We start from the raw sequence: 20,437 nt of genomic DNA on the forward strand, positions 1-20,437 counted from the left end.
TCATTATGCATTTTTTGGCCACAGCGACTTATACTCCGGTGCGACTTATAGTCCGGAAAAGTCCCCTGGTCTACAGCACTCCTGCTGCTGTCCAAAAACAAATCATATAAGAACTTTTATACCTATTATAAATAAAGTACCTCCTGATGTATTAACGCTTAAACTCCACAAACTGCATTTAGTCCCACCGTGACATGTAGAAGATTACGTAACTCTGCCACTGCAGGCCTTCATGATGTGCTACTGTAACCACAAGACTGTCAGAGAAGCCCTTCCCCCACCACTGAACACACATACAGTCCCCGTACAGAATGTCACACTCATGCCGCACACGCAAAGACACACAAGCCGCATTGTATCTAAAAAGGCAAGAGCTTGTGCTGGCTGGTTTCACGCTCATGGTTTTTGGTACAAAGACCGAAAGCTTCAAACAACAATCTCCTGTCTAAACGAAAATCAAGAAGCTGAGAGAAAACAGTTTCCTCTTTTCTGTTATCTTATAAATGCTACAAAACACTCACAAGATGACCAGACAGACAGGAAGTGACTGGAAAGCAACCGTTTAGGACATTGTGTAAATTTTCTGCTTACATGTACAGATTCCAGAACAATACAGGAAGGGAAACTTCTTTATAATCCGTCCTTAAGAAATCATTTGGCTCTACGCTCAAACAGAATGGCAGTGTCAATGGAATATAAGAAAGAGACAGCCTTGAAGTCAGTGTTCCTCCTCCACAAAATGTATTTCAATTAAATGATGTAAACAGTGAAAGAGGACTGATTGCAAAAGCCCACCACTCAAACATAAACCTTTCCCTCCTTACCCATGACTGTTACAAATCTTCATAAAAGCAGATCTCTATAAATCCTCCCCTAATAGAAGCTTTTAAATCAGTAGGAACTGGTTTTACTCGGCACAGCTGAGTCATATACGCTCACAAACAAGCTTTTCCACAACTGTCAAGCTGGTTGGAAGTACAAATTTTAATATTCCTTTTAAATGAAATTTGGCAGCAAGTTAGAAACCCTTATATGGTTCGACTACACGGAGCGCTGAAGCTTTACAGACAACGGTGGTTGCTAAAACAAACAAAACCAGCTGTGTGAGCTATACTGCAGGAAAGAAATGAAAAATACATTCTTTGGAGTACTGGGTAATAGCTTATACTGGCTCTGATCATCAAAGAGTAAAAACACTATCTGATAATATGTTTAGATAGTTAGGATATTAATCCTAATATGTCTAAATTTATAATAAAAAAGGGTCATTTTATGTGACCCTTTCGACATATCCCTGAATTAGAATTTTAAGTCTTGCTTAAGGAACCACACTGGATGACGTTCATCGTCCCCCCTGGGAAGTGAACCCTGGTTTCCCATCCGCCTACACCCAACTGAGCCATCCAGCCACCCCTTTTACAAGAAATAGACTTTCTTCAAAAAATAAAGAAAAAATCCCACCTATGTGCAAAAATCTGACTGATGTTTTCATTAATAATCATTTAAATCACTGTATTTGTGTTCTGAACAAGCATAAAAGTATACAACCAGGAAGGGTCATAATTTTCCTCAGAAGACAGGCCAGTATTTAGGCAGCCACACTATGGGGTGCAATATATCAGGGGGGGCAAGTCTGGGTATCCTGGGAGTCTCCAAGTCCCTAAAATGCTTATTATGCCATGCTATTATCATATTAGCACATCTATCCATTATAAATTTTATGTTGAATGCTCTTCCTCACACTACCTTCTGCATGGGCTTAGGACCGGCCCAAGCAGGACACTGGTTTGTATTTGACTGTCTGTCAATCTACGTTTATTTTTGTCTTTTATTTAATTTTTTTAGGGTTTGTTGCGTTTTTTTTAATTTATATTTATTAAGTTAATTTGGGGTTTTTGCAGACCATCCAACACATTCTCGTTTCCAACTCATCACATATTGACATTTGGTTAAGGACCCCTCCATGTCACTTTTTGACGTTTTGGGTGTTGCCAACTCGTCGTTTTTTGGCCTTTACCATTACACCATGGGTCCCCAACCTCCAGGTCGCAAACCACAACCAGTCTAGTACTGTGAATAGTAACACCAGTACTCAAACCCAGTCCCGGTATCCTAACCCAACAGTGGACCAGATGCGGTACCGGACTCGAACCGGTACCAGACGCAAATTAGGACTGGGTTGAGGTTAGAGTACCGATACTGGATGTGTCCTGAAGATTAGTGCACATCTGGTACCGCATCCTGAGGGTAGCACACCCTTAATTTTACAAAACGACGAGTTTGGGACACTAAAAACGTCAAAAAGTAACGCGGAAGGGGCCTTAACCAAACATCAATAGGGCATGAAAATGTCTTGGACCATCATGTTCGGGGGAGGGGGCAGTCACTGCATCTGGTAGGGCATTGACCTCCTTTGGCCATGCCTATGGTCGGCCTTCTCAAAAGACCTCTAGAATAATAACACCCTGTTTGGCAAGTATAAACTGAAAAAAAAGAATCAAAGGAGCTGCTTTTTTCACTGCTTTTCATGTACAACTTAAAAAAACTACAAGAAGAGAAAAGTAATGCCTTTGAAGAAACCATGCAGAGTGTCTTGTCACTGGAAATGAATTGTGGGACAAAGGGGAAGAAGAGTGCGTCTGCAAGTGTAATGAGTCTGGCATTGCAAGAAGTGAATATCAAGTAATGTTCATTTCCACATGAAAAGAGAAATGACTCATCAGGAGCCCCTTTGCAAGAACTGTTGTCTAAAAACTGGGGTTAATTTGTAACATGTGCTTAGTTCTTATGTGTGCACCTGCGAGAAGACAAACAGAAGCTTGGAGTGGAGCAGCTTGACTAACTTGAATCAAGTTGAAGGTAAAAAAAACTCATTGGTTTTCATGGCATTTACAATGTTGTTTTGATTCACAAAAATTACTTTGAAAAGTTTATTCAATCTTAAAAAAGTTGGGAAACTCAGTTGGTCTTTATAATCGTCCCTGTTGAAACCAAAATCTTATGGCAAAGGCAAATTTAGTTAAAGAGCAAATATATCAGCTCCTGCTCTAATAGAAGGAAAATAAATGAATGTAACTTCAGTTTGAAATGACTAAATTCCCCATAAATCTAACAGAGTTAATAAGGACTGACTTGAGGCCCAGCAGTAAATTTATACAGCATGGCATTCCACTGGCAAAGAGGACGAAAGCATCAGCATCTCATCAGCGTCAGCATTAGCGGAAGAATAAAGATAGCCGTGCTAAAATATGACGGGAGATGGAGGAGCACAGTGAATTTAAAACATATACAACAAAAATAGAGTGGTTGAACACACAAAAAAGATGAGTACATTGCATTTCATTTAAAGTGACAGAAAGAAAAATTTAAAAAGAAAGAAGGGAAGTTTAATTTAAAAAAGCCAAAATGCTCACATTTGTACACACACTCACAAACACAGCGGGTGCTGTTTGCTTTCATTTCCCTGGTGTACCATCCAACATTAAATGATAAGAAGAGCTGTCATGTTTACAATTCCAGGATGCCAATTTCATTTAAAAATAAAGCTTCTGTTTAGAACACGTTTACACATATGTATAGAAATAGTGGATAAAAGTACAAAAAGGTGGTTGGCCTGTACGGGTGTATCAGGTTTTTGGGTTGTCTGGTCCCATGGAGGGATGTAGATTGTAGTGGCCACGTTTTAAAGGGAGTGCAGGTGTGTCTTTCAGTTCCTAAGATGCTTGTGTGGCCGCCTTAAGAAACATCATGAAAATGGAACTAACATTTTTGTGTGTGGTAAATGTATCGTAAAGTATTTGTAGGGATAATGCAAGTTAGACGCACTTATGACGTACAGGTGATAGTGTCATATGGCGCCCTAAAGTTGAACTTAAGTTGATAGTAAGGTGCGCATAATGACCCCTTACTGACCCCAAGCAAATGCAGCACAGACAACTTTTCCACTTGATGCATACACTGTAGGTGCCCATAACACATTTGTAGCATACCAACGCAAACTCTGCTCCAATCGTCTAATATCCCCATAGACGGGCAGGGGAATGCACTTATCACTTGACCAGTACTAATGGCCCCCTTACAATTAGGGTAAGGCCTTCAACCACTGTGAAATTTAGTGGGCAAGGTGAATTCTGTCTCTGTTCTTTACACCCATCTCCTTCTGCTCATCTGGACACGTTCATTGGAGCAGCAGTCAAAGACAAGTTGCCCAGATTTCTCTCTCACTGGCCACTTCCTCCACCTCCTCTACGGAGACCCTTGGACGTTCCCTGGCCAGCCAAGAGACATAGTTTCTTCAGTGTGTCCTGGGTCTTCCTTGGGGCCGCCGTCTAGTGGGACACCTCCCCAAGGAGTCGTCCAGGAGGCATCCAGAAAAGATGCCTGAGCCACCTCAGCTGGCCCCTCTCAATGTGGAGGCGCAGCGGCTCTACTCCGAGCTGTCTCCGGGTGACCGAGCTTCTATCTCTAAGCGCCCAGCCACCCTACAGAGGGGCCTCATTTCGTTCACTTGTATCCAGAACCTTGTTCTTTTGTTCATGACCAAGAGCTCATGACCTTAGGTGAGTATTGAACTGGTAATTTGAGAGCTTTGCTTTCTGGCTCAAGTCTCTTTTTTACAACGGACCGGTACAGCGACCGCATAGCGTCGGATGTCGCTCCAATCCGCCTGTCGATGTCACGCTTCGATTTTCCCTTACTCGTGAACATGTCCCCAAGATAACTCAACTCCTCCACTAAGTTATCAAAGAGTTAGGTTCATTTTTGTCTTCTTTTTTGTGTTCTCAGTTTGCATATGTCGAGTGTTGAGATGGCCCTCGCGAATGTGGGCTTTGTGTTTGAGGAGTGACTGATACTCAGATCTGGATCAATCATTCTCTCAGGTTTAATAGATCTGCTGAAGTGCCTGCTTTAATCAGACTGGAGCCTGATTAAATGCTACCAAGGATGGTTCTGTTTGAGACAGGAGAGAGCTTCTCCATGTAGCTGAAGTGAACAGTTGCAGGATCCCTCAGGCGCCCTGGATGTTGGACAGTTGGATAGATACTGTAGTGCTAGCAGAGTGTAGATGTTTCACCAAGTCTCCAGTATCTGTCCAGTCAGAACGGCTGCTACAACATCAATACCCAATCTGTTTTACAGCCTGACACAGAAATATTTAGGGGACTTTTGAGCAAAATACAGTATAAGTTTCACGCATGTCCATGCAGACTGGCTGTATGTTCACCAGATACAGATTTACAGTATATTCCTCAATGTTGATTTTAGAGAATCAGTCCCTGTTCAGTCAATTTCTACACTGTAAAATTTTACTCTTAACACGTTTTAGTTGCATTTAGAGAGTGCCAAACAAACTGAGCAGTCTAACAGTTGAACAAACGGCAGTTTTTATTCAAATGTTTTCTAAATTGTAAAATAGAGACGATAGACTTCATTAAAACCAACAACTGAAAGACAAAGAAAAACAAGACTTCCGGTGTTCTTACCTGAGAGGCAGATATAAGTCAGGTAATTTCTCTGACCACCGGTAGCCAAGAAAGGGATCTTTTTCTTCGTTCTCCGCTTGACTTGTACCACTGCAAGCAACCTTTCATTGTGAGGTGAAAAGAGTTCCTTGCTGATGAATATCTTGGTATTCATTTTTGGTGTAGGCAGGAGTGAATCGCTGGCAAGCAACTTGGATGGAGGGGTCCAATCTCTCCTGGAGAAGAGAGAGCAAACCAACAAACAAGGAAAGTCAGAATGAAAAAAGACAAAAGAGGATCTTGAAGTTTCATGTATAGAGGTAGAGCGGTCGATCTATCAGAAGATTGCAGGTTCAGTTCCTGCTCTGCCCACCCCTGTGTCGAAGTGTCTTTGGGCAAGACACTGAACTCCACATTGCTCCTGATGGGTATAGATTGGTGCCAATGTTATGCAGCAGAATGTGCCTGTGTGCATGGGTGAACAGGACTGTGACTGTAAAGCGCTTTGGGCTTTCAAAGAAAGTAGTAAAATGCTATATTAGTATATGCCAATGAGTTAAACTGCAACCATTAAAATTAAGAACCTGAAGGGAAAAAAAATCCCTAAAGCCATTCATAAACTAAAACATAAGTGTGTGACTCAAAAGATGTGAAGAACATTCTCAGATTTAAGGGAATTACTGTCTATGAGACATTTAAAATAGAACAGAAACCAAATGTAACAAGTGTAACAATTAATAGACAAATAGATTTATATTCCTACGATCCAACTAGATAAATCTGTCTGAGGCAAGATGTTAATCAAATCAACCAATATCATTATAAAGTTGTTTCAAAATTGATTAAATCGATTATACTACAACGTAAAAACGATCAAGTGACGTCACAATGGACAACACGTGATGGCAGCAAAAAAATGATCAACCATCATTACAGTCATTACAGAGATACAGGATTTTCCTCCTCTTCTGTAATAGTAGTTTTTGTGTTTAATGTCCTTTACAGATATTACAGGAGGAAACACTTTGAATTTTTCAAAGACGTGACCATACCATATAATATCATCTACTAATATTTGTTTTACTTGGATTATTTTGTAGGCTCCCACAGGGCTGAACTTCATGAAACTAAAATGTAAATTGATCTGCCATTAATTCTTGTCTACTTGTTTACACAAATAATTAATTTACATTTGATTACCGGTACTTTGCAAGAAATACAAGGAATCTGTAAAACTGCAATTGTACTGTTCAATATTTATCTTCAAATCTTCAAACTGGTTAAATTTTTAGCTAAAGATGTCCTGGATTGATTTTAGATCAATGAATCAGATTGTTCAAAATGAACCAAAATCGACTTTAAATCGGATCAACAAATACAAATTGAATCGTTTCACCCCTAGCTTTTATTCTTTTCTTTTCTAGCTTTTCCACAAATATATGATCATTTGGGGTGATGCAAAAAGTATCGAACAAGAACAACAAAAAACTAACGAAAACAGAAAAAAACGAACAAAAAATAAAAAGAAACAATACAAATTATCCCACAAATAATCTTGGATGTAACAAAACATGTTCAGAATTTGAAAAAGGGACTTTGGATGAATCTAAAAGTCCAAATTAAATATGCAATTATCACATTAACAATACAGAGCAATATGACCAAAAAACAAAATAAGTTTCATCCACGAAAAGAACAACAAAAGAACATTTATGTATCTTTATATACATAATACATATTTATATGCATAACAATCAAAATATTTGATCAGTTTCTTCATATTTATTAATTATATTACCCTAACGTATATAAATATAGAAAGAAGAATAACTAAAAAGTTCTTGATCCTAACAGGTTGGCTGGTGTTAGAAGGTGTCCATCCTGACAAACTGTAAGCTGTATTGTCATGATCAAACATTATCACACGTTTTAAGTTGGTTATTTGATAGGTTTAATGAGGAAAGTCCTCAGCAGAGTCGGATTAAACTGAGGATCATTAAGTTTACAAACTGTTTTGTATTATCTCCCACTTAAATGGACAGAAAATGAATTATTTTCTAAATCCCCTCAACATCTCTCTGCTTCTCTTTTACCGCAGGACATCGTTTATTATTAAATGCATTTCTAAGAAATTGGAAAGCTTTTCTGTTTTGTACAAACGTAGAATCCAACCACTAATAAGTGGCTTCTTTACATCCAAACGGCCTCGTGGTCTTTGGAACTTCATCACTGTCTTCAGCAAACATTTGCTCACATTCAAAATGGCTCAAAAACGCACAACAACAACAACAAGACTGTGCAGTCCAACTTCACTGACAAAACGTTGCAAAAATGTTTGCAGCTGGAGACTGACAGGACATTTAAAAGCAGTAAAACATAACTGATTTGAAAACAACAAATAGTCCAAATATGCTATCCATTTAAATTAAGGCTCCCCACAGAAAGCAGGAATTTCATTAAGCTCTTATTGTTCCGATAAACCATTCAGCCTCAAGAAGACTTTAAAAAACAAACAAATCTTGGAGATGTCATATGAAATTAAAGGTGTTAGGTTGTAAAGTGGAAAAAGTTTTCCTATTTCTATACTCCATTAAAGAGGCATTAAAACCCTCCAGAACACATCCTACTAATTCATGTGAATCCTCAGAGGATTTTCTCCATTTACCAGAATGCAAAAACAAAACTGAAAGCAAAGAGTAAATTTTGCAACTTGGAGGCATTTTGCTTTTGAGACAAACAAATCAATGTGGTCTGCTGGTGAGGCCTATAAATTCAAAGAAATGCCCCTTTATTCCAAGAAAGGAAATCATACTAGTTTAGTGGGATAGCTTCAGAAAATAAATAAAAAATAGGGGTGTGGGTACAGCAGAACTGTGATCAAGGAACACTCATTTTGCCATATCTCTGTAAGATTATTGGAGACAATAAAAAAAATGTATAAGTGATCATTTTCATTCCAATGTTTGCTGTTTCTCAATACTGAATCTTCAGCAAAAAAAATGCATTTAGGGTTTGCTCAAAGCAAATAAAAAAATTTAGTTTTTCACTCCAATCTAACAAGACAGCTTGTTCCTTTTTTTCCCTTTAAAGCAAGTCACTGTGACCACAGGAAAACAGTTTTTGAGCTGTACGTGCGAGTCATACTGAGTTCTGTTTCTGTAGAATTATTTACAAGAGCTGCATTCAGAGATGTTCTGTCCTTTCTCAAACAACAAGCTTTTTCAACAATTTTAGGCCAGTTACAGAGTAACCCCGCCCCCTTTCCCCTCCCCAATCTGGAGTGCTAAGAGCAGGAAGCTTATGGCCCAACCAGCATATTTCTTATGTCACATATACGCTCTTTTTCAAATGGTGTTTTTTTCATCTGCTTCTGATTCACAACGAATCAAAGAAATACTCTTAAAGGAAAATTTGAGTTTCTGAAGATATGTCCTGCATCATCAAAAATGCCACAAGAAAAACTAAAAAAAAAAAAAAAACACCAAAAACATGATTTTCATTAGAGTTGGTCTTCAAAGGGCCTACATCATGCAAAATCAACTTTTTGAGCTTTTAAGTGTGTTAGGATGTTAATTCCTCACAAAAAAAAAAAACAACCCCAAAGTGAGGGGGACCTGGTTGCAGACAAGATGGCGGCTGAAAATCATTAGATGGACAGAAGTCCAGCACCAGAACATTAACTCCCATCCCCAACCCCATGCCTCACATTTCGGTTGAAAAATAGTCTTGTTTTGGTCGGAAAAGACTAGTATAACCGACGACCCTAACAGTTGTGCTATGTTGCATTTTAAGTTTTGTACCTTTGACACCTGAAGTGTTTCTCTCAAAACCTACAATGATCTTTGACATACCATAACTCCTTACACAACCAATGGGAATTAGCTGATCTGCAGAGAAAACTAGTTTAGCGCTGGTAAGAAACACTTTAAAACATCTTTTTATTGATATGCAACACATCACTAATATAAAGTGTTATTTTCCAGCGCATTTTAAGATACTTCTGTACACTAAATTGTTTATTCACATTAAAAAGTTTTCATAAAATAGGCTACAACTCTGAAATCTTGCGGCTAATAATGTTTGGCAATTTCCATTTCCAGTTTATTATTTTCGGTCGCCATCATGTCTGCAACCAGGTCCTCTTGCCCAAAGTGGCATTTTAATCCATTCATGCATCTCTGACCATTTCTCTAAACCCTGCTCTCTGAGCACCAGCCCTTCCCAACACTTGAAAACGAGTGAGCCCTCACATTGTGACATCACAAAGTGGGGAACACCCCGTTCCAGGAAGTGTCTGACCAAACACACACTTTTTCTGAAGATCTAACGGTGATCAGCAAATCACTTTCATTTTATATGTACAATATGCATGTCCAACTTTGCAAAGGTTCAGATGTTGTTTGTTTTTGTAGGCAAAATGCAGATACGCTGCCGAGGGCGGCTCTAGGTTGACGTTATTAAATGGAGAGAAGGCGGAGCTTCAGAGATCAAAAACTATTTCATATAAAAATGTTTTTTAGTGTGCCATAGGATATAGTTTCCTCTGAAAAGGTTAATAATAGCATGATATGGGCCTTTCAAAGTATAATTTTTAAATGAAACAATTACTTCTACAATCTTTTATTTTTTATAATTGCTTCTATATCTCCTCTCTACTGTAGTTGGTTTGTGTACTAAATAAACAAGAACGAAGGTTCAGTGTGGTTAAAAAGGCAAACTGGACTAATCTCCTTTAAACTGCACCAAAGCGTGACATGGCTCATGTGACCCACAGAGAATAACAGAGGGGCAATCCCAGTTAGTGCACATATTGTACCCAATGTGAAAGGTTCCTTCTTGTAATGTGAAGGCTTTTTACCATTGCTGTAGCCAAGGAGCTACTTGGACGACCACAGCAATGCACATCCATTTAACAGCTGCTTATCACCCCATTTTCAAACAAAAGCCCTTTTTTAAAGCAGCCCATTAATCAGGACTGTGTAACGCACAGAAAGTTCAAGCTGGAGTTGTGTTTCTGCTCCTTCCCTCTCTTTGTTCTGGCTTGTGGCGGTGAGATGTGTTCAGTTGGTGCTTACTGCTCTCCAGAGAGCAGAGTGGAAAAAGGCTTTTCGAGCAGTCACTTCTCCAGCAGCCACACATTCCTGCTCCCTGAAAACGACTGTTCTTTACATTATGAAGTATTTTTTCAAATAAGATCATAAAAAGTAAATATTTTTACAGTATTTTGTAGTGTATGGCAACAGTTTGGGGAGTAAATCTGTTAAAGTAAGACAGAAAGCAGATTTACTTTCACCGTCTGAGTAAAAATCTAAACTATCAATCCGCTTGAGAATTACATTTTGTTTTATATATAAATTTGTGTGAAAAATGTGCCCATAACTACATTAGCATTTAGCTTTATTTTAATCTAAAATATTCCGGTTTATGCTTTTTTCATGTAGTCTATAATTCAAATCATGGCCTCTCTCTAGTGGCAGAAAAGAAAGAGAATTGTTATTCCAACATAGATTTTTTTTAAACAAGAATAAATATATATTTTTTGTAATATCACAACAGAAACTAATATTCTATTTATGATCTATTCTTGCAATCCAAGTAAACTCAAGTGAGTTCATGATGTTTATGCAGATTAATGTTATCGTATTGATAAAGATTCCAAAACAAAGAATTAGTGAAAAATATGATCAATACATTAAACTAGAGTCTAACTTAATAGTAACGTTAAGATAAATTTGACTTATCCCTAAAACCAAAACCTCTAAGATAATTTGATGTCATTCTTTCATTGTTATACATTTTGAATTGCAGTTTAAAGATGGAAACTGTGTTTTTAACAGGTTCTTGCGGCATTTTTCTAATGATGGAGGACATATATGAAGGAAATTAAGAGTGAAATATAATTTCTGAGTATTTTTTTCTGTCAAATGTTGTGAATCATGAGCAGACAAAAAAATGCAATTTGAAAAAGCCACAAGCTCGTATACGCTACACTTTGATGCATCTACTTAAAGACGACTAGATCCAAGCACGTCTCGGTTTCCCCGACCTGGCATCTGCCTCAAAACTGTACGACTGGATATAGGTCGACTTTTGCTCGCCATTTTTGTTGCACTGGTTGGGTGGATGATAGGGATGAGGGGCTTATGGTGCATTTACACCGGATGCGGCGGAAGCGTCAAGTTTCGTGGCGCGATCTGGGTATCAGGTGCAACACAGCAAGGTTGACATGGCCCGTCAACCAATCAGGGGCTCAGCTCTGGGGGAGAAAGGAGATCCAATATGGCGTCTGCCCAGGCTCGGTGGAGCTAATAGGGATCGCCGGTCGCTCCCAAGGCACCTGGCAGAACTAGCAAAGTCCACTGCTCGGGGAGCCTGGAGAGCCGCCGTGGGTGCCGTTGCACAATCACTCTGTTTTTTTTTTATTTTCATCAAGACAATAATAAAAAGATTTCCCAGTTTCATTTTTATTCTCCCCATCTCGGGTTAATGCTCAAACTGGGCCACAGACAGACGGAAGTAACCTTTAAAACGGTCCTTGGGTGCAGCTCTCGGTCGGTGCACGAGTCAAGTACACAACACCTGGAGAGACTCTGAAAAGAACTGGTGAACCCAGACACAGCAATGTGCTTGCCGGTACCTCTGTAGAGCTCTCCAACCCAACCCAAGACACTCGCTCAACATCATCCATGTTTTCCATGATGTGGCAACGAATGAACTCCAGAACAACTTTGGGGGTTGCTCCGTTGACCTGTGTCAAAAGGGAGGTGGCAGACGCAAATTTGACGTGCCTACCACATCCGATGTGAATGCCCCATTACTCTGCAGCCATGACTCAGAAGTGAATTTCTAATGAACTACTGCCACTCTGTAGAAACTATGTCCTAGAAAATGACAGAGAGGTTTTGATTTTGGCTAAATGTGTCTGATCTGCACATCTGTCTAATTCATTTCTGCTCTATAAAAATCATTTAGAAAATAGTTTAAAAGATGATTGGAGAGGAATTTTAAAAAGGAAAAATTGTTTCATTTTTTGGATTTGTTAACCTTTTCCCTTTAGAAATTTCCTTTTTTTTAATACATCCACTCGTCTGCATAAACTCTATTTATTTTTCCATTCCCATCTGGACTGAAGATTGTAATTCAGTGTTTTTCTTGATTAATAGGGAATTTCAAAAATATTAGGGATTTTGATGGAAAATTTTCTTCAGGAAGTAAAAATACTAATCAAAAATAAATATTTTTCTAGCCCTTATTAACTCGTCTGATTGGCTCCGAGACCCTTTAAGGTCCAAACAGTCCACGTTGCGCTGTCATAGCTGGAGGAAGGACGTTTGCCTCGTGCACAGCCACTCATGCATGCCTTTCATGTTGACTCATTGCTCCGCTCAAGACCTTGAGAAGACACCTCCCACTGTGCGCACATCTTCAGGAGTGATCTCATTCATCAGTGTCACTCTGAATGAGACACATTCAACATCAACACACAAGCAGATGGCAGAAGTTAGCTTTCATTAAATATTTAAAAGATTACATTATCTGTGCTGTGGCTTTCAAGGTGCAAATGGAGGTGATGCACAGATTTAAGTGCCAGGTTGAACCCAAACATGATACTTTAATTATCAGGTGTCAATAACCAATGTACCGTTCAGCTCAGCTTCTGGCAAATAGAAAAATCCAGTTTTTGCAGATTTCTTCAGTGAAAAGCCAAAAAATCTGGTCGTTACATTTACAGCTTCATTATTCTGAATAAATTTGGCAGTAGCTTCCTTTTAATTTGGTTGTTTTTCATCTGTCTGCCAGTTTCTTCCTTTAAACACACAATGCTACTCCTCTGAGGTCAGTTTCTGTTATGGCGACGAGACGCATTAGATCATATAATCATAAAAGAGCAGACTGAGCGGGACCTTCATGCTTTCCTTGAAAAACGAAGAGATGCGGAAGCAGTTCATTTATCTGAGTGACCCTGCTGATGGTGAAGGATACAGAGTGGCAGGGAGGCACGGGCAAAGCATGAATCAATACTCGGGCATGACCTGCCTGCAAATGGGTTTTTGTTTCTATAGACCAACACCTGGTGGCAAGAAAACAGCAAAGATGGCCAGACATAAAAACATTACAAACGGATGTCTCAATAGTAGCAGAAACCATCCCGACAATACAGCTAAACTGAATGATGTATGGCAAACACCAGCAGAAATGGAAAGCTAATCCTCACAAAATAAGCCTCTAATTTCCAACTAAATGGATCACAAACAGAATATTAAAGTGCTGGTACATTACTCCTGTAATGTGATGACAGCCTTGGATTTTTGGATTCTTCAGGGACTCCAAATATTAGAAATAGTTTGTGAGTAGTTCTGACAAGCCTCTTTTGTTCTTATTCCACCCGTTTGACCCAATAAAGAAAATGACTGCTTTGTGTCTGCACTTAAGAGTATGTTTAGTCTCGGGGCGGAAGGAGCCGAGGTTGAGAGGGAGGCTGCTGCCGCTCAACAGTTGGCCTCTGCACACATGAGTATTAGGAAAAGTATGAGCTGGTCTTTGATGGCTTGCCAGATCAAATTACGCTCTTGATGCTAACATATGAAGACACATATTTCAATGCGAGCGGGTTAATTAATGTCGTTGGGGAGACTCAGAAGTAATAAGACCTTCTGTCTTCCAGGTGTCAGTGAAGAGGAACACTGGCTTTTGGGGGGATTTCCTGTTCAAATACAGCTAAACCTCATGTAAAGAAGGCTTTGATGGAGATTAAAACTATCCCCTTAAAAATAATGCTTAAATTTTTGTACATAAACCTCTTCAACGAAAAAAAAAGTTAAAAAAAATAACTGATAACAAGATTTATTTCAGTCTAAATTAAAAGAATTTAACTTAAAGTCCCACCATGATAACCTTTTGATCTACTTTAATAGCATTCTAAGACGTCATTTAATCCGGATTATGCCATTTTCATTAAAAATTAAGAAAGGTGTCTTGCATTAGTTCATTACAAATTTAGCTTTAAGTTGTAGGTGGGATCAGAGTAAGCCTGTCCCCACTTCCCAGCATCCCTTTGTTTACATTCTCTCCCACTAGTTTACAGCCCCTTACACTCTCAACCAAGCATTACTGTTGCAAAAAAAAAGGGGAAGCAATATTGGACCTATCCATCTGTACAGTTTCGAGCCAGATGCCAACTCAGACGAGGAAAACAAAGACGTACATACTGGAACAGGCAGCTTGTGGCCAGCCCAAATTATTTTTTCTCACAAATAACAAGATTTTTTTTCTTTGTTTCTGAGTCACGACAATTTAAATAAATACTCAAAATGCAAGTTTAAGGTTAATTTCTGTTATAAATGTCCTCCATCATAAGAAAAATGGTAAAAGAACATGTTAAAAACACAATTTTAATCTGAGTGGGTCTTTAAAGTACATATAAATATTACTAAACTTTCACCAAAATACTTAAAATACAAAATTAATGAGAAAAAAATAATACAAAATGACAATATAGGATTCCTTGCTAAATAAAAACCTGTTTTTGTTTACTTTTAGGGGTTTGACGTCACAAAATATGCTTTGACTACTGACATTTCTGGACTAAATAAATATTGTTTTAAGAATAATTCACCAACATTTATTTGAGATGCTTGCTTCTTAATAGTAGTTCAGAAATGACTCTCAAATGTGGCTAAAAAGGGATATTTTAATGTAGTTTCTGAGTGAAGCAGCCGCACGCGGGACAGGAGCGCGCGCCCATTCCGCTGCAAAGTGGCAGAAAGCTTGTTGACGCAGCCCGTCCCTTTACAACAGCAACAACGTCAATAATATACATTAACCGAGCTGCTCCCAAACGTGATTTAAGAATTGTGTTACCCACCGGCGTGTTTAGAAGAGCTTTGTCCACGTGCAGATCCACAAATCCTTCGGTTATTTGTCCAGCTGTCAGTTCTTCCCGCAGCTCCTTCCTCACTGGAGTCTATCTTCACGCGTGGGAGACTCGCGGGTTTCTAAGCGGCTGTATTTGGGGGGGTTGAGAGGTTTGTTTCTCCCGTGAAGAGCTCCGTCTGTCTGTGTGAGTGAGTAGGAGCCCAGTAGCAGGTCCCCCCGACACACAAACCCGCCCTCCATCCACGCACACTGTCACACCCCCACGGTGCCTTCACGGCGGGAGGCGCAGAGGGAAACTCGGCCTTCAGGGAGAGGATTTCTCAAATCTTTGCGAAGATAATTGATTTCTAAATGTAAGTAGAAGCCAGCGACAAAGTCTTAAAAATGTTTGTTTTAACTGGATTATACTTTTCACGTTTTAGCAATTTAATAGAAAGCGGTACTCTTGCACAGCTACAATAGGCTGTACTTGTTAAATTACTTAAAAATAAAATATATAGTCATATTAGTAAACTACGGAGCCCTGGCTGGTCATGACATTAAAAAAAATAGATTGTTCTGTCAAATTAGCATGTTTTTCCTCACTAGTAGCCTATTTTGTGCTATGCTAACTTGTTCACACAGAATGCTACTCACGCACAAAATACTAATTTGCGCACACTGAATGCTAATTTGTTTGCACAAAAAGCACAAAATGCTAGATTGTGCACTCACATACTTGTGTGCACAAAAAGCTAGCTCATGCTTTAGATGCTAACTTGTATGCTCAAAATACCAACTTGTGTGCGCAAACAATATCTTGTGTGCAAAATGCTAGCTTTAGCGTTCAAAATGCTAACTCCATGCACAAAATGCTAATTTGAGCGCACACAATGCTAATTTGTTTACACAAAAAGCTTACTTGTGGGCAAAAAATGCTAAATCACACTCAAAATGCTAAATTGTGGTCTCACTCACTTGTGTGCACAAAAAGCTTGGTTGTGCGCTCAAAAATGCCAACTCGCGCTCAAGATGGTAACTTGTATGCTCAAAATACCAACTTGTGTGCGCAAACAATATCTTGTGTGAAAAATGCTAGCTTTACCATTCAAAATGCTAGCTCCATGCTCAAAATACTAATATGTGTGCTCCAAAAACTAATTTGCGCGGACACAATGCTAATTTGTTTACACAAAAAGTTTACTTGTGGAAACAAAATACTAAATCACACTCAAAATGCATACTTGTGTGCACAAAAAGCTAGGTTGTGAACTCAAAATGCAAGCTCATTCTTCACAATATGCGCTCAAAATCCTGCTTCCTCTCTCTGCTCCCTCTCATTTTTGCTATAATCACTTCCTCCCTTTCCTCTGGAATTGTCCCCAACAATTTCAAAACTGCAGCTGTTACCCCAATATTCAAGAAGCCTGGTTCAGATCCAAATGATTTCAATAATCTCTGCCCTATTTCCAATCTACCATTCATTTTCAAATTATAAGAGAAAGTAGTAGCAAAACAACTCATAACCCTCTCTATAAGACGTTTCAGTCTGGATTCTGTCCCGTCACAGTACTGAGACTGCACTCATCAAAATCACTAATGACCTCCTCTTCGCAGGAGACTCTGGTTCAATATCCATCCTCATCTTCCTCGACCTCAGCGCACCTTTCGATACCATCTTCTACTCCATCCTGTTATAGAGACTGTCTTCCATTGGCATCCCTGACACCACCACTGGGTCAATCCTGCCTCACTGGCCGTTCATAGTTCATACAGCTCTCATCTTTCCAGTCCCGTTCTGCCCCTGTCACCTCTGGCGTTCCCCAAGGCTCTGTCCTTGGACCTCTCCTTTTCATAATCTACCTCCTACCATTTTCCGTAACTTCAATATCCAATTCCACTGCTACACCGATGACACTTAACTCTACCTATCAACCAAACCAAATTCCACACTTCCTCCCACCTTTCCTCATATCCTGCCTATCTAAACTGAAGTCCTGGTTCTCCTCCAATTCACTTCCACTCAACAGCAATAAAACTGATGTTCTCCTAGTCGGCACAAAATCCATCCTCTCCAAGGTCAACAGCTTCACCCTCTCCATAAGTAACTCATCAGTCACCCCCTCCCCCCAAGTGAAGAGCCTGGGCGTCATCTTGGACAGCTCCGTCTCATTCCACACCCACATCAACAACATCATGCATATTATCATCTGAGAAACATCAACCGTCTACGTCCCTCCCTCACAACCCATGCCACCTCCACCCTCGTCCTCAGTCTTGTCACCAGCCGTATCAACTTCTTTAACTCCCTCCTCTTTGGCCTTCCTCAATAAACCCTACACAATCTTCAACTGGTTCAAAATTCAGCAGCCTAGATCATTACTAGAACCCCCCTCTCCAACCACATCACGTTGATTCTCCTGCAGCTGCTAGGCTTCCAGTCAACTCCAGAATCCACTACAAAATTCTCCTGCTTACTTTTAAAGCCATCCACTACCTCGCTCCATCTTACCTGTCCAGCCTGATCCACATCGCCACACCATCCCACTACCTAAGATCTTCATCTGACTGTCCCCTCCCTCGACTCAGCACCATGGGAGCAGAGCTTTCAGCAACTGTTGTTCCATCTTTATTTATCCATACTTACTTGTGCCACAAAATGCTAACTTGTGCACATGAAATATCAATTTGTGCACAAAAAATACTACTTTGAGCACAGGAAGTGCTAAATCGGAAAACTTTTATATGTTGTGTTCAGGGCTCTGTAATAATCAGCAAATCATTTGATGAAAAATAAATAGAAAAATTGGCCTCTTGACTTTTCTTTTTCTTTTTTGCCCATAAAGTTCGTGTTTTTACTTTAAAATTGATGGACGAAAAAACAAACTTACTGTCTTTGTGAATCTGCAATAATGCTCCATGATGTAAAATAACATGAATCTAACACTAAATCAAAGCTTGATGATAAAAATGTTGGTGCTTCTGATTGAGCATAAATATCCTGTAATGGTTGTTGTATGGCCAACAGTGTCGGAGTATATCAGAATATTGGATGTCAACAAAAATCCATTCTAGTTGCCAAAATGGCTTAAAACAAACATAGTGAATTTTATTTTGTTAATTCAAAATTATTGTTGTAGACCATACATTAGATGTGCTTACAGTGTTATTCAAGTTACCACTTGTTTTTTTTCTTCTCTCTCCTTCCTTCGAGTCATTTTTTAAATCAAACTTTTTATTTTCACTTTTACTTCTGGTTGTTGCTCAGATATTACATTTTTTGAAAATAGAAAAACGTTAGAAAAAAACATGTAATGTGTCTTATCAGAAAATCAGTTTTCGGCAACCTTGTAATCTTCATTGTACCACTGCATTACCTTGTCTTTTTTGAGCCTGCATGGAGACAAATGCCAAATTACACAGCAATTTCTCTCACTCTGTGCCTATTCAACTAAATTTAACTGCCACCACTTCTACTTATTTTTAAGTCAGCGGACATTTTCCATCCATAATAAGCTAGAAAGAAAAAAGAACGCCTTTGTGCTCTTAATTGTATATATCTTAATGACCAAAAGAGATGAATGTTTCTCTTAACTCTACTTTGTATGATTCAGCCTTTAAATGTATGTGATCGTTGAAGAAATCCATGTCGTGACAAAGGAAAAGTAGACGAACAACCTTGAAAACTCACACCGATCATCTTTTGAAGTCTTTTATAAGCATTCTTGATGGTCTTATAACTATAATTATGCATTTTTTAGCTATAATGATAATAATAAAAAATAAACTGTTATTTTCTCTGACATAGTTTCTGGAGAGTGGCAGTAGTTCATCAGGAATTCGCCTCTCACTTGTGGGTGGAGTAATTTTCCATATATAACTCTGTTATCATGAGAAAAATACAAGAACATGTTAAAATAAACACATTTCTTCAGAGTGGGTCCCCCACCACTGAAACCAGTAACTATTATTGTCATTTTAGGAAGATGTAATTTGCTGTCAAGGTGTTTAAAATATGTCTCAGCTCATAAATGTAGCAGAGTGTGACAGAAAAGAAAGACTTTCATCAGAAACGTCTTGTAATTGCTTGTTTTGTATCTACCTGAATGATTCCTTATCTGGAAGTATTTGAGGAATAATAAATAAGCTGTCAGCTGTCATTTTAGCTTCCACAGCCGTGCCAGCAGCACTCAGCTCCTCTAATATTCACAGGAACATAAAACAAAAAGGGTTCAAGTGTGAGTTATTTCCTCCATCAAATATTTTGCTGGAGTAAAATTCCTCCTCTGACAGATCAGGCTGACTTTATGCAGCGTGTCTTGCTTCGGGACGGACTTTAACACCCACATGACTTTGTGTTTTATGTGAGCTGATAAAGTGCAGATAGCTGTTCAGAGTTTAAGATATAATTATCCTGACTCTCAACAGTAGCACAAAAAATTGTGGCTGTCTTATTTTGTACTCCATCTTTTACTTTAAAAACAATTTGCGCATTTTTTTATATTTCTTTGTGAGGAAAGTCTATTACAGCAGCTCTGTTAACTTTATTTATTACCATCAGGTTCTCTTCCACCGATGAAATGTGTATTTTCCATTCAAACAAGACCAAAAGCTAATATACAGATGAAATTCATTTAGTGAATCACGTATGACCGTTCCTTAAACTTCGTCTGGATCATGTTACTCCACGCTATGTCTTGTTGTGTGTTCCCATGGCGGGGTGAGCTGTTCAACCATCTGCTGCAGCATGTGGAAATGTTTCATTCCAGGAATTCAGAGTTGAAAACTATTTTTCACCGAGCACCTGAGCCCCTGCTCAGCTTCGAACATTTCACTGTGATAAATACTGGATCTAAAAATCAACGAGCAGGTTTTGTAACATAGCTGAACTGCACCTCTGTGCTCTTCGGAATGATTCACTTTTTCCAGGTGTTCGGAAAGCTAAACAGTGGCCAAAGAGGAGGGGGATTATGCAGATACGAGCACTAAAAAACACCAGCTGAGGGGGTCAAAGGGACATGCACTGCTTCCTGCTGGTGACTTGTCAAGAATTTGCTCCAAAAGATGGAACCGAAGTTGACGGATCAGTTATATGGTTGCCCAAGAAAAATTTTGAAATC

At 39.1% G+C, this 20,437-nt stretch overlaps 1 protein-coding gene across 1 annotated transcript in view; it reads right to left on the reverse strand.

Moving 5' to 3' along the window:
* stxbp6 (syntaxin binding protein 6 (amisyn)) overlaps nt 1–15,549 on the reverse strand; it is a 72,815-nt gene extending 57,266 nt beyond the window's left edge. The window contains exons 1-2 of the mRNA XM_024290640.2: nt 15,328–15,549; nt 5,484–5,698 (exon numbers count right to left, since the gene is read on the reverse strand). Of these exons, the coding sequence (XP_024146408.1) occupies nt 5,484–5,637 (154 nt within the window). The 5' untranslated portion in view covers nt 5,638–5,698; nt 15,328–15,549. The remainder of the gene's footprint in view (nt 1–5,483; nt 5,699–15,327) is intronic.
* Nucleotides 15,550–20,437: the final 4,888 nt, after the last annotated feature.

Source organism: Oryzias melastigma, linkage group LG22, assembly GCF_002922805.2.
Source record: "Oryzias melastigma strain HK-1 linkage group LG22, ASM292280v2, whole genome shotgun sequence".
NCBI lineage: Eukaryota > Metazoa > Chordata > Actinopteri > Beloniformes > Adrianichthyidae > Oryzias > Oryzias melastigma.